Source organism: Mauremys reevesii, linkage group 2 (assembly GCF_016161935.1).
Source record: "Mauremys reevesii isolate NIE-2019 linkage group 2, ASM1616193v1, whole genome shotgun sequence".
Lineage (NCBI taxonomy): Eukaryota > Metazoa > Chordata > Testudines > Geoemydidae > Mauremys > Mauremys reevesii.
The window spans coordinates 155,933,365-155,947,121 of NC_052624.1; the positions used below are offsets into that span (position 1 = coordinate 155,933,365).

At 41.0% G+C, this 13,757-nt stretch overlaps 1 protein-coding gene across 2 annotated transcripts in view; it reads right to left on the reverse strand.

Moving 5' to 3' along the window:
• The window catches only part of XPO7 (exportin 7), an 83,227-nt gene that overhangs the window by 28,030 nt on the left and 41,440 nt on the right, over window positions 1–13,757 (reverse strand). The window contains exons 4-7 of one of the 2 annotated variants that reach the window (XM_039522579.1): window positions 11,950–12,043; window positions 8,802–8,968; window positions 6,130–6,222; window positions 2,246–2,350 (exon numbers count right to left, since the gene is read on the reverse strand). In XM_039522579.1, the coding sequence (XP_039378513.1) occupies window positions 2,246–2,350; window positions 6,130–6,222; window positions 8,802–8,968; window positions 11,950–12,043 (459 nt within the window). The remainder of the gene's footprint in view (window positions 1–2,245; window positions 2,351–6,129; window positions 6,223–8,801; window positions 8,969–11,949; window positions 12,044–13,757) is intronic. The other variant, XM_039522580.1, reaches the window with a different exon arrangement.

Below are 13,757 nucleotides of genomic sequence, written 5' to 3' on the forward strand. Positions count from 1 at the left end.
ACAAAGAATCTGTATTTGGCTTTTTAGTCCTTACATAAAAAGGGTGGACAGTGCTTCCTTTTCACTCAGTTCTCCTTGTGCAATAAAAGAGCAGCAATGCTTGCCAGCCAGTAATTATTCTGGAAGATCCATCAGATTAGGAAATTCTCAGTTGGGTAGAACACAGGAAAACACTATCTGCTTGACATGCATTTAGCAGCAGAGTCTCCTGTTACTCCACCACGCCCTCCAGTAGGGAAACAAGTGCATTCCCTTTGTTGTGCAAACGATCTGGATAAACCCTACTCCAGAGTCAAAGCTCTAGGACTAGACAGAAGGATTCTGAAGCAACACAAGGTGATTAGTGGGTTTGTGATGCTAGATCAGCTCATAGCTGTTTTATAGCAGCACATGGGTCTGGAGACAAGCCAGAAGGCCTGCGCTTTGCACAGTTGCTCTATGCTTTTCATAGAGCAACTAAACAACTTCTACCCTAAATCTGCCACAGACTGATCTGGGCAGTTGCAATGGGACCCAGTATACTGGTTCACTGATTGTTGGAATTGTCTGCCACAACCACTCCAGAATGTCTACCAGACGGCATTGTTCTTAAATGACTGCCTAATTGCACTGTTTTATGACAGTGATATAGACATAATCATTAGTTCCTAGCAGCCCAATCCCTTGCTCTCTCCAAGGGAAAACAACTAGAGTAATTGGAGGATCACCTTGGAAACATCTGGTTTTATACACAGAAGCTTGTGCAAGCTGCCAAACAGATAAAGGAGTAACTGGGGTAGTGGGCGTTAGTGACAGGAAAATAAGGACATTAAATGGGACAACAGAAAACATCACAATTTGTCCTTGAAATTGTGGCATCCTGAGAAACAAAAGCAGGATGATTAAGAGGTAAAGACATAAAACTGGAGGCTATCCCCCCAATGAGTCACGTCATTCAAGCCTCCAAGTTTCATTTCACCTTGAGCGCCAAATCACAAATAAATCACGCAGGCATATGGCACATGCAAGAAAGTTCTAGGAAACATTTTAGTTTTAGTTATGAGTCCATGGTAACATTAGAGAGGACAAAGGCAAGAGACACAAATCTTGTCAAACCCAACTCTTTACTTGTATGACTAGCACAACCAGAGATTATTCAGTCTGAATGGTTTTTCCAAGCGAAACTTGCTTTTCACCCTTTATGCAATTTGTTTACTTTAATACTTCACTCGATTTGAAGAGTAAAACTAAACTGGAATTTCACACTGTTTCTATTCAGTGTCATTTCCTGATTTTCACACACTGGCACAACACTAGCTGTGATGACAGTCCAACGTGATGTTGCCACTTTGAGTGGATCTGGGGACCCTGCAGATCCATTTCTTGTTTGGAACAGAAACCAGGTGTGGAGTCAGGATTTTATCAGTGTAATTTCTTCTCTTACAAAAACATACACAATTGCTGTGTTCTTGAATTGAGGTGGTAACAAACTGCATAAGGCAACTTTCTCTTGCAGAAAAACCTTTGGGAAGGCACTGGTGCCCTATTGCAAAAAGCACTCGCCTTGGGTCTCTGCCTCTAGAATTCACACCAAACTGCACACACCTGTGCACCTTTTCCTTCCTCACTTTATACCTGGGAAACCACTAATTCAAGGCTCCCTTCAGACTGCATGGACTGGGAAAGGTGGCAGGGCCATTAACCTTCCTTTTGTGCAGCTGCTCAGCAGCACCAAGGAATTTTGACAATACCCAACAACCCAGACAAAGGCCTTGTCTATATTAGAATGTTGTACCTGCTTTAATTATACCGGTATAGTAAAGGTGGTAAAATTCCCCTAGTGGGAACGCAATTAGATCACTATAACAGTACTTTATATAGGAATAGTTCTCCTGGTATGGAATGGGGGAAATAAGCTATCCGAGGTGTTTTCATTTGAAATTTTTAAAAAGATCATGACATTTCTATCTTAGGTTTGTATTAAAGAAAGTGAATACACAAAACCTAAATCAGGGCCTGACTTACCTAACAGAACAGCCTGATTTTCCTATAACCTTGCCTGTAAATGAACAGCTAAGCACTTTTGCAGTACTGAGCTGTTATGAAGTGAAAGGTAGGAATCTAATCAGAAAATCTCCTTAAAGGCAGATGTGCGGAAAAGCGGCCAAATCTAGAAAGAAAGGACTAGTTTCAATGGAGTTACAGCAGGAAGGACTTTACGCCCAAGTTTGATAAAGGCATTTGACAAGAACTGCAGTCTCCCTACCTGTTTCAGTAAGTTACACGAAAGTGTGAAGATATCAAATAAAGACGAGTCTCGGAATGAAGAGGCTATTTTCCTGTGCTTGGTCAGGGGATGGGTGGTGTCCGCCTGGATAGAGAGACAAGCAACTTTTAGAACTAGTTTATAGGAAGGAAACAAGGCAAATAGAATTCACAGGAATGTTGCTAATAAAACATTAGTGGCACGCCAAGGCTTTCCTCCCCCATAATTGCATTGCATCAGTTGATTAAACTGAAGGGACGTTCTCCATTGTATTACATTCTATTAACATAAAATAATGGTTCCTGTACTGCCATTAAGTTTTTATTGAGCTGCTGATAAAACTATATTACCTGTCTAGGGTACTACGTTAGAACAATGTTCCTAAACTGCTTAAACACACAGTTTCATCTCAAGCAAAAAAACCAAGTTTACTTGAGCTGGTTTTAAAGCAGGATTAAGGATAACATTTTCAACAGCACTCAGGTGATTTAGGAGGCTAAAGCCCATTTTCAAAAACAATTTAAGCTGTTAACGTCTAAATAATTTCTGAAAATGGAATGTAGGTAACATTTTCAGAAGTCCCCAATATCTAGTTTGGGTAACAATTCTTGATTTACTTAAACTAGATCCACTAAATCATTCCTGATAGCTCATTACTCTTTCCACTCCCATATATGAAAGTGCTGGCCAGATGCAGAGTCCTCTACCACCAGCGAATCACAGTCACGGTGAGAGCCAAGTGACAAGATACATGGATGAACAGAAAATTACAAGAAGCCCTAAGCATTGGTGTGCATAACTTTGGATCTGCCCACGTTTGTTTTTAAACTCATGTACGTGACTTGTAGCTGTATGACAATTAAGTATGCCACGTGTGTTAGGAGGAGAAGTAAGTGGATGCTGCTCGATATAGGATACCACAACCACACATTAATTTGAGAAATGTGCTCGAAACTCTGAATATAATACAGGTGATGTTGACAGCATGCTATGTATCATCTTGTAAACTACAGTATTGTCACTAGAGATTTTTTTAAATTCTGAATATTGCAAGGCTGGATTAAAATAAATGATTTATTCCCCTGGTGGCCCATGGTGAATTACTTTTTGGTGTGCAAGTAAAACATTCTTACCCCCAACCTCACGATCACTCATTGTACACAGGGAAAGAAGGCTTAAATGACTACCATTGACACATAATTAACCTGAAACTGCCTCTCCATTCAGAGTTTCATTCCTAGAATGCTGCTTGTTACCCTCGTTTATATACACTACTTATCACCATCCATCTTTTATGGCCCCCGTTACTGTAGCATCCAAGCATCTCACAACCTTTACTGTATTTATCCTCAACACCCTCGTGAGGCAGGGCAGTGCCATTATCCCCATTGTGCAGATGGGGAACAGAGGCAGAGAGAGAGTCAGTCACCCGCCCAAGGGCACAAAGTTTGTGGAAGAGGAGAGAACTGAACCTAGCTCTCCCCTGTCCCAGGGTAGTGTCCTAACCACTAAATGGATATTCCTCTCGTCTCTCCCCCATCAGTTATCTATTAGATGAGGTCTGGAAAACAGGCATCCTGTATTCTCTACATGCCCATTGCTGATCTCATGCATTTTTTGCAAGAGTCAGGATTTGCTTCACTGTTGCTGGTAAGTTTCCCAGCTCTCCAGCATTGTGCCACATGCTACAAGCCAGTTGGCTGCTACTCTCCCCATACTAGAGAAGGCAGTATTTCAGTATGTGTATTGTTTGTACAGCTCTTTGGGACAAAACATGCTACATTAGTGTAGATATTTTTACACACAAAAGTGACCAAAAATTCACTTTAAGAAAAAAGACCCATACAAATTACATGGTAATGAATCTGAAATTCACATAGTTATGAAACCCCCAAGAAAATCACCATCCACTATATTTGCCGCATACCAACACAGTGACTGCTAGCAAGTGAGCGTGCTTTTAGCAATACAAGTGGTGGCAATTTTAAGAGGATGTCTTTAACCCAAAATGTATTTAGATACACCTCTACCCCAATATAACGCTGTCCTCAGGAGCCAAAAAATCTTACCGTGTTATAGGTGAAACCGCGTTATATTGAACTTGCTTTGATCCGTGGGAGCGCGCAGCCTCGCCTCCCCGGAGCGCTGTTTTACCGTGTTATATCCAAATTTGTGTTATATCGGGTCGCGTTATATCGGGGTAGAGGTGTAATATTTTGTGGTAGAATTCTCCTCTCACGTATTTAAACAAGAGATTCATGAATCATGGACAAAATTTTCTGACATTGTTGCTTACAGCGAGGCACTTAAATATGGATTTAGGAAACAACTGGCAACAGAACTTTTCTGTTTATCTTGTCTCCTGTTAGGTATTCAAACCCTGCAGGGAGATGCTGATCAATATATACTGATTCACTGTGTCTTGCTGGCTTGTTAGTTTTGCCCTTGATATTAGGGAGGCGGGAGTGGTTCTCTGGGCACAGGGAACTAAGGTCTGGGACAGAGAGGTCTCCTGCAGGGAAACTACAGAAGCATCCAAGGCTGAGGAGAAAGTCCAGCCACAGGTTTACAGTTACTTTGTTGTCTGAGTAATCACTGAAGCCAAATCCCAAGAAGTGAGGTAAGTCTGGATTAACACAATGGGTGGGAATAGATTCTCTGTTCAGAGCAGGGTGGGAGCTTGCAGGCTCCTCAACAAAAAGTGTCCCAATTTTTAGAGACGCTTAACTTCACTTACTTCAGTGTGAGCTGGGAGTGCTTTGCACAGCTTTAGACACCAAAATAGGAAAGTATTCCCTGTACCTAACAGACTGCAAACAATCATTTTAAATTAAGTTATTCAATGCTATGGTAGAGTTTCAAAGCCTGGGTTATTTTCAAGTGTTTGCACATGTATTAGCAAAAGCAAAGTTAGTTTCCATATTAATGAAAACTTAAAAGGCTAAAACAAAACTAATTAGTATTGGTCCTTTCAGCAAAAGTCTAGATAATCTATCATCTAAACTAAAAGGGTCCTCAAGAAAAATTGCTCCTTGGGGTCACTGGTGGCAGTCTGAAATGCACTATTAAAATCTGTCTGAAGGAGTCATAACTAGAAAATAAATTGGGCTTTAGGAGTGTATGATTATTTCCTTCATGCTAAGATGTGACCAATTAATGTCTCTAGTCCCAGTTTTTCAAATAAATACCAGAGAGGAAGCAAGATCTAGCAGAAATCGGACCATGGGACTGAAAGACAAGAAATCCTGAGTCCTAGTCCTGCTTATGCCACTGACTCAAATGTAGGCTTGGTCAAGTTACTTAACCTGTGTCCCTTTTTGCCCTGTCAGCGCCTCCCACAAAACCCAAAACAAAACCAAAAGTGCACGAAATAGGATCAGTCAGTATTTGTAAGGAGTACTGAACATGTAACATGCTATGTATTCGGAAAAGAAATTCAAAATAAATATTTACCAGATTTGCTATGATTATACTCTATATTTACATCCCCATGAAGTTATTGTAATGATTGACAATGCAAAAAAAGTTATGAATTTTTTTAAAAATGAAACTGCATAAAGTTAGAAGTATGTATAGGAATGGAGGACAAAAGATGCTAATGACGCTTTGCTAATTCATGCTGTGGGGCTTTATCTTCACAGGCAAGATAGTACTGGGCATGAACCCATTTGCTATATTAGTGTTGCTTCATTTTTATCATGGAGCATTACATCCAGGTACTGGGGAAGATGAGAGATGCTAAAAGAGCAGGAGATGGCAAAGAAATCCTTAGATCAGTGGAAATATCAATATCTTACCGCAAAAGCGTATGATAGCATGAAAAAATAGAAATCAGCGCACACACACAACAGAGAACAATACAAATGAGAAAATTGGACACTTACTTCACTGAAGAAGGCTGTAGCACTTACTTGATTAATTTCATTCGTTAGCTGAGACAGGATTGTCACTCCTATGATGCAGTGTTCTACGCTATCCTGATGAGAGAGATTGGAGGGGAGAAGAGGAGAAATTAGCAGTGTCAAGTTGTCCTCACCAGTTTTCAATGTAATTCTGAAATCCTTCTGCCATGAAGAAGGAAGTACTTGCGCACCGTAAATCAGATATATTTGGCTAGATATACCATGTCCTCGTAGAACAGTGACTGGAAAATGTTTAAGCACAATGTTTTAAAAAAAACCAGGAGTTCTATATTTAGATGCATAAAAAAAAACCCACCACACTATTCATATTATTTACTATTTGATACGTTTGCCAGACTTCTCTGCAGCTAACAATTTCTATGGAATGCTCAAACAAAAACACATATGTTATTTAATGGCTCATCTATCTATTCTAAATCACATTTTTGGTGCCTACTTATCCCATATTCAAAGATTTACATGTGTGCTTAATTTTAAGTACTTCGTTCCACTGAAATCAATGGTAAAGGTAAGTAAGTGCATAAATCTTTGCAGGACTGGGACCTTAGTGATCATGAAAGCTGCCAATGTACAGCTCTGAAAATGGAAGTCTTAGAGCCACAGAACTTGTGCAGCATGAGAAGTGGCAGTTAAATTTTCCCCAACCCCCACCCAATCAATATCTCACTCCAGACAATGAGGCCCCACCTCTAGCAGTCAAGACAGTTCATTCTCCGTGGCCCTTACAGTCTTTGGCTTCTCTTTTGTAGACTGACACATTGTTGACAGTCTTGATACAAAACACCTGCTCACTGGGAATGAGACTTTACATACCAACTAACTTCACATAAGAGCTACCCTGGTCTCCTCTTTTGCCACAAGGAGTTCCCTTCCTGTAACTGGATGGGGTTCCCTTCTCCAGCTCCAGTTTGGTTTGCACCCGCCTGCACTAATTGTCCCAATTTCTTCTCTGATCCGAGTCTAAGTTCATCCCCTTTGCAGGAATCAAAACATGCTGCAGTCTTAGTGGGGAAGAGGCTACGATCACAGGCCTCTGTTTTGAACAATGGTCTCAAGCATTAACATGATACTATGTGTCTATAGCCAGGAATCTTTGCTGAACCCATGACCTAAAACCAAATACAGACTTCAACATGTCTCAGGAGACTGAGTTGAGAATTGAGTGAAAAGCAACAGGATTGTCTCAAAAAGCTAGAAATCATTTGAGCTGTTTATGGAAAGGTGTAATCCTCCAGCAGTTTAATATTTTCTAGATAGCACTTCTTGAATTTTACTGTTCTGCAGCAGTTTTTAAGTGCAGAGATCCCCACGCTCATCATACTATTCAACTGCCTAGCCAAATAAATAAATCCCACCATCACAATACAAAAGTCCCACTTTAGTTCTTTCCTCTTCTCCCACTGCAGTCATGGACTCTGGGATTATCTACTACTACTCTTCCATCTTCTTCTTCTAACTTGTGGAAGTTAAGTTGTTAAAAACGTTAAATTAAAAAAAAAATGAAGTGGAGTGTTGTGAGAACAGTGTGATTTTATGCCATGCTAGCCTCCTCGGGAAAAGAGTCCCACAGTTTGGGGTCATCTGCTGAAAAAGTTCAGTCTTCTGCCTGTAAAGCTACGCTCTTGTGGGCAGGGACTGTCTTTTGACTGTGTTTATACGGCTTCTAGCCCAATGGGTCTCTGATTCTGATTGCAATAGCACCCTGAGACCCCAGTGTAAATATCTGCTAATAATCATGTTATGGGATGGGATGTTTCTACAGATATGTCTAGCCACGATGTCCCACATAATATCTATGAAGATCTTCTATAACCAACCCCCCCAGGTCACAAACATACTTTTAAAACCTTCCTCTGGCACACCCCCAACTCATATCTTGCACTCTGCAGCCAATGAGTTGTAGCCAGTCTTTTTCCACTTCTTTACTGAAGCTATGTTGGCCAGTCAGAGCAATGAGAGGTTCCCCCATGCTTAGTCTCTTTTCTTAGCGGTATTACTCTGATGGCTGCCCAGGGAACCCATTCTCCTCTCTGGCACTGCACGTTAGAATTTTAAAGGCTCTCGAGGTCGGTACAGCCAAAATTAATGACCTAAAAAAAGATGCACCCAAACTGATTGATAGTTTTCTCATACTAAAGGGTCCAAATTCAAAATTGAAGGCCCTAATGGTTCTGGCTTAATACTAAAAGATCAGTATTTAAACAAACCAAGAAATTTGTCACAAAGCTGCAAGTGAGGTGAGGTGAGGTGCACATGTCTCCTCAGTTTAATGGGAAGTCATCTTGCTTTTCATTATATACTTGGAATCCTAAAGTTCTGCCATATTGCTAAGAACTTATAGCACACCATGAGTTCCAGGCACTCTACAGAAATCAAAATGAGTGTCCCTACCCTGAAGGGCTTACAATCTCACATGGGAGAGTTATCAAGACAGGTCAATTTTTAGATTTATCAACTTTGACAGGCCATAAATACCAGAGCTCTTGAGTAGCAATAGCTAATGCAGCGGAAGTGGAATAGTTGCACACTTGCCCTCAGAGCATTATATGGCAACTGTGCACAACAAGAACACTCCAATTGTACCGGGTTTTGGTTCTCCACCCTCCTCCCCGTTTTTTAAAGGTATCCCTGACCTGTAAAAACCTTGTGACATCTGTGATCACATTTCTGAAGACATATTCATCCTTCTGACAGTCAAACCAGCCCAACTTTGTGATCCTGGCATATAACTGAATTAGTGCTTGCGTTACAAAAGTTGCCAACTTTGGCCTGGTGGCAAGGTAGTTGAGCACATAGTTCCCTGCAAGACAAAAAATAAAAATAAAAATCAGGAAATTCCTAGACAAAGAGACCGCTAAGCTGGACATAAGGTTGTGAATCTGTATTAGAAAAAGTCTCTTTACAAAGCTTACACCGAAACACAGGGAACAATCACCATGTTGGAAAGTATGGAAATGCAGTTATGGTATCCAGACAGGCATAACTGATCTTTTATTCATGTCTTTTTTGACAGACTAGTCATAATACAGTACAATACACCAAGGGTTCAGAGGTTCTAGAGATATGACATTGTGGGTGGGTATTTATGTAGAACTGTTTCTTCCCACACAAAAGTGTGTTATTTTGTATCAGAAGAGGGGTTCAGTCTTTTGAAAGAACACGTCTGGCAAGAACTGCTGAAAGGTTTAAGGACCATTCCTCATGACAGCCCCCCCCCCCCCCCCCAACATCAGGGCATTCCGTTGTCTGGTGAGAAAGGAGAAGTCGATTAACTCTGGCTTGTTAAAGCACCAATGACATGCTTTCTCAGGGACCCCAGACTGCAAGTCACCTTGCTATCCCCTCCTACAGCCAGCGTGACAGAGTCTTGTGCCTGGTAGCTGGATGTCAGTCCTTCAGCCACACAAACACTCTTCTCAGGGCTTTGCAAGCCCTTACTCAGCCTTGCAGGTTAACAGGTGCACTCTAGCCCACGAACCACCCTGAAAGCACCCCTGTTTAGCGTCCAGCCCCTGTCACCGGACACTCTCAGTAATTGCTACTCCCAAGGGAATAGTATATACACACCAGCTTGTTTGATTCAGCTGAGTATCAGCTCTAATATAACAATACAGCACTGTAATCTATGTATAGTAAAAACAAATGCAAGTTTAGTTACAAAGGGAAAGATTTAAGGCGCAGTGAGCACAGATAAGAACAATGGGTTACAAGTAAAACAAAAGTATGAAATGCTTGTACTAGACTAAGACTGAACTTTAACAGGCTAACCTTGTCTAAAGCAATTTCTCACCTACGCCCTTTCTTGCAGCATTTCAACCAAGGTTGGTTGAGATCCTGTTTTCATTGATACAACTGCACTGCAGGGTCACCTGCTCAAGTGCAGGATAAAAGAGTGAGCCTTGTGCCTCTTTCTTATACCCTAGAGTCAGAAAGACTGCCTAGGGTTTCCTTCCTGGTGTGCTGGCACCAAAGTGTCTCCCCACACAAGTTTATTTCGCATTCCCCCCCCCACCTGTTTTTCCTGTTGATTCTCACATGTAAATGGCGCCTCCTTTGTGCTAGGCTTTACAATGTTTGATTTACATATAAATAAACGAGATAGGTGATTCCACATCCCTTGTCTGGCAAAACCCACTTGCCAACCCTGCCTGGGACACAGATTCTAAAACATTTTCAGTACGTACACACAACTTCTTAAATATCACCTGTATATATATCACACAACTATTACGAGGATCTGTCGGATGCAAGCTTCCATTTGGCACCTCACACATACTATGAAAGCAGTGTGTTAGGATAGAGAGTTTGTCAGGCCTGATAAGAGTTGCTGTTATAGAACAGTAAACACTTTGGCAGTTGGCACTGAAGGGTTCCTAGGGTCACAGCCACACAAAGGAAAGGAGATACCATAGTTACTCTCCCAACAAGACTCTAGTCAGAGATAGCCTTCTACCCCATCCCATCAGAATGACTTTCCCACAGGAACTACTGCAAGTGACAAGTGGAGTCCCACAAAGCATTCTCAATTCTGAAACCATATCTGCCATTCTCTGCCTGGTGGGTCTTGCACACATGCTCAGGGTCCAATTGCTATATTTGGCGTTGGGAAGGAATTTTTCCCCAAAACAGACTGGCAGAGACCCTTTGTGTCTTTTGCCTTCCTCTCCAGCATGGGGCATGGGACACTTGCAGGTTTAAACTAGGGTAAATGGTGAATTCTCTCTAACTGGAAGTCTTTAAACCATGATCTGAGGACTTCAGTAACTCAGCCAGAGGTTATGGGTCTATTACAGGAGTGGATGGGTGATGTTCTGTGGCCTGCATTGTGCAGGTGGTCAGACTACATGATCACTATAGTCCCTTCTGTCATTGAACATTTAATGAGTCTATATCCTTGGAAGAGACTGCTCATGTGTCCTATTCATTCTCCCTTCCTTCCCTAAAAAGTGCATCAGTGCAATCAGACCTGCTCTTACTCTATCACCCTTAAGTGTGTAGATCACTGTCTGGAAAGACAGAACATACAGTAATCTGCAATCACAATCAGGGTTTAGTTTCAGTCTTGGATTACTAGAATCCTAGGTTTTCCAAGTGGCTTTTCACCCTGGCCCACTCTTTAGAGGTGGCTTGGATCAGAGCGATGGCTGAGATCCTTTGTGCCTTTGATAGTAGCAGAACTGTGAAGCTCACCAGTCTCAGTTCAATGCAATTTTGTATAGACAATAAAACATGAAAGTTATCCCTGCACTGGGTCACAGGCAAAAAGCAGATTTTAGCCAGTATCTGTCTTCAATGACTTGGGAGACAACAAACAGAAAGAAACCCCTCCTTTCTCTCCCCCACCTGGCAAAGTAGAACAAAGAATGGCAAATACAAAATAATCACCTTTCCTAATAATTGGATTCATTAAGATACCCCTTGCTATTAAGGAACAAGTAGGGAAGAGAAAGGAATTAGGAGATGAATAGCCTAATTCATAAAGAATTGAGTTACTATCTTAAAATTTGTTCATTCATAAGGCCACAAATTTGTGATTACTTTGGACCTGGATAACTCCTATCTATCTGGCATTCAAACCCAGTAGTCTCTGGGCTAGGAAAAGATATCGTCCGACAGCAAAATTGCCTTTTCACTATACGTTTTAGGCTACCATGTCCATACATCTTAGTAGCTTGCAGAAAGACTTCCTGTCACAACGTAGTACTATTAGTCATTATCCATAGTATTTATTTACTGGCTATGCCAGTGGCTTGGCTAGAGAAAAGAAAGCTTTCTACTTACGAATGTCTATTCGCTGTTCCAATGGCAGAGGGTTGTTTGTGCGTGACACAAGTTTTGTAAGGCATGTAGCTGCCAATAATTGGGAGTAGGATGACTGTAAAGAAAAAACACAACAAGCAGTGGTTTAATCAAGTTTCAGTACAAAAGAGGCCACAGCTGAAGACAAGGTGGTTGTGTACTACATTAACCCAATAACTTTCAGGTCTCTGGAAACCTGGGCTTCAACATTAGCTTAGTTCACAAGTCTAAATGCTCTGGACTGTCTTAGTTTCCTCTTTCTGTATATACCAAGTTTATCCAAAATATTTTAACAAGAGCATCTAGATGCAAAAGGTAACAGGGTGACAACAGCAAAAGCATAACATACCCTCCACCTGTGTGCCCCCACGTAGGAGTGGAGAGAATTATGACAAGCAGGAAGGAACAAGTGCCAATAGCAATATGCTGCAGGCAAGTGTTACTGCACACTCAGTCCTAGATTTTATACAAAAGCTTCGAACTCTTCCACTTGACTACAAAACAGGTTAGTTTTCCCTTCCCCTTCATATTTTATTTATATATATATATATCATACAGAATAGCACTTGGACCAATGGACATTACTAACTAATTTAATTCAGGGAATAGGATACAGATAATGTGAGTGAACCATCAGAAATCCTAGGCGGTATGAGATTCTATGAATTGTAGGCAGTATAACTGCAAGTGTTTCTTGTGTTAAATAATACCAAGTACTATAAAAAGGATTTGCCTCTATAATCTAGCCCAAGAATCCAAGAGACCAGAAACCCATTTATAGTAATATGCCCAAAGAGAGTTTAATGTAAGTGAGTCAGATCATCCAATTTGTGCATCAGCTTTGCAAAATGGCAATCTGACACAGACTACACATACATAATGGGTTATATTCAAAGTAATAAAACTGTGCATTAGAGACTTACCATTAAAACTGACCCCTCCCTTTTCCCCTGTGCTAGTTGCTGGTTCCTCCAGGGTAGACACAAATGCAATTTGAAACCCAGAGGCTAATTTATTTTTTATTCCAAAGAAATTAAGGAGTCCACACACACCCACACCCACACAAAAACCAAACAAAAAAACCCTTACAACACCAAGAGATCAATAATTCAGCTCGTGTTCAGCTGGAACTGCACTGCACAGTGCCCAATCTCAGTCTGGTTCCTTGATCCTTTGAGATGGGGTGGCTAATGTTTCCTGATTTTTGTGAGCAAGGCACTGATCTAATAGACTCAAAGGGCTGAATGCACATTGGGCCATAAGTCAAACCTCAAAAGGTCCTGTGACCAAGCAATTTTAAGCATGATTTATCCTGCCACAAAGTGAATCAAGTGATCACTCGGAAAAAAAAAATGTACTGTAAAGATAAAAATTGTTCTCATTTCCCATGGTTGAAATTGTTGCTAGATTGCTTTGAGGACATTATTGGAGAGGCTAACCTTTGCTTTAAGAGATTCTTAGTAGTAAGCTAAAATGGCCCAAAGCAAACTCTGTTTTAATCCCATCTGAGTCTCAGATCTCATGCTGGGATTTTAATCTTTGATCATGTCTTCCAAGCTATTTTAGAACTCCTAAAGCAGTGGAAATAAGAGAATTTGCCTTTCAGAATTAACGTTGTATTCTTAGATCAGGCTTGCATAATGGATTGGCCCATAAAATTAATCAAGAATCAATCTATCAAAAGAGAGGTTCTTTTCATGTGATTCACACTATTGGCATAAACAGACACATGGACAAAACCGGAATGATTGTGCAACAGTAGCTCTCCTGCTAGACATGTTAGTGACACT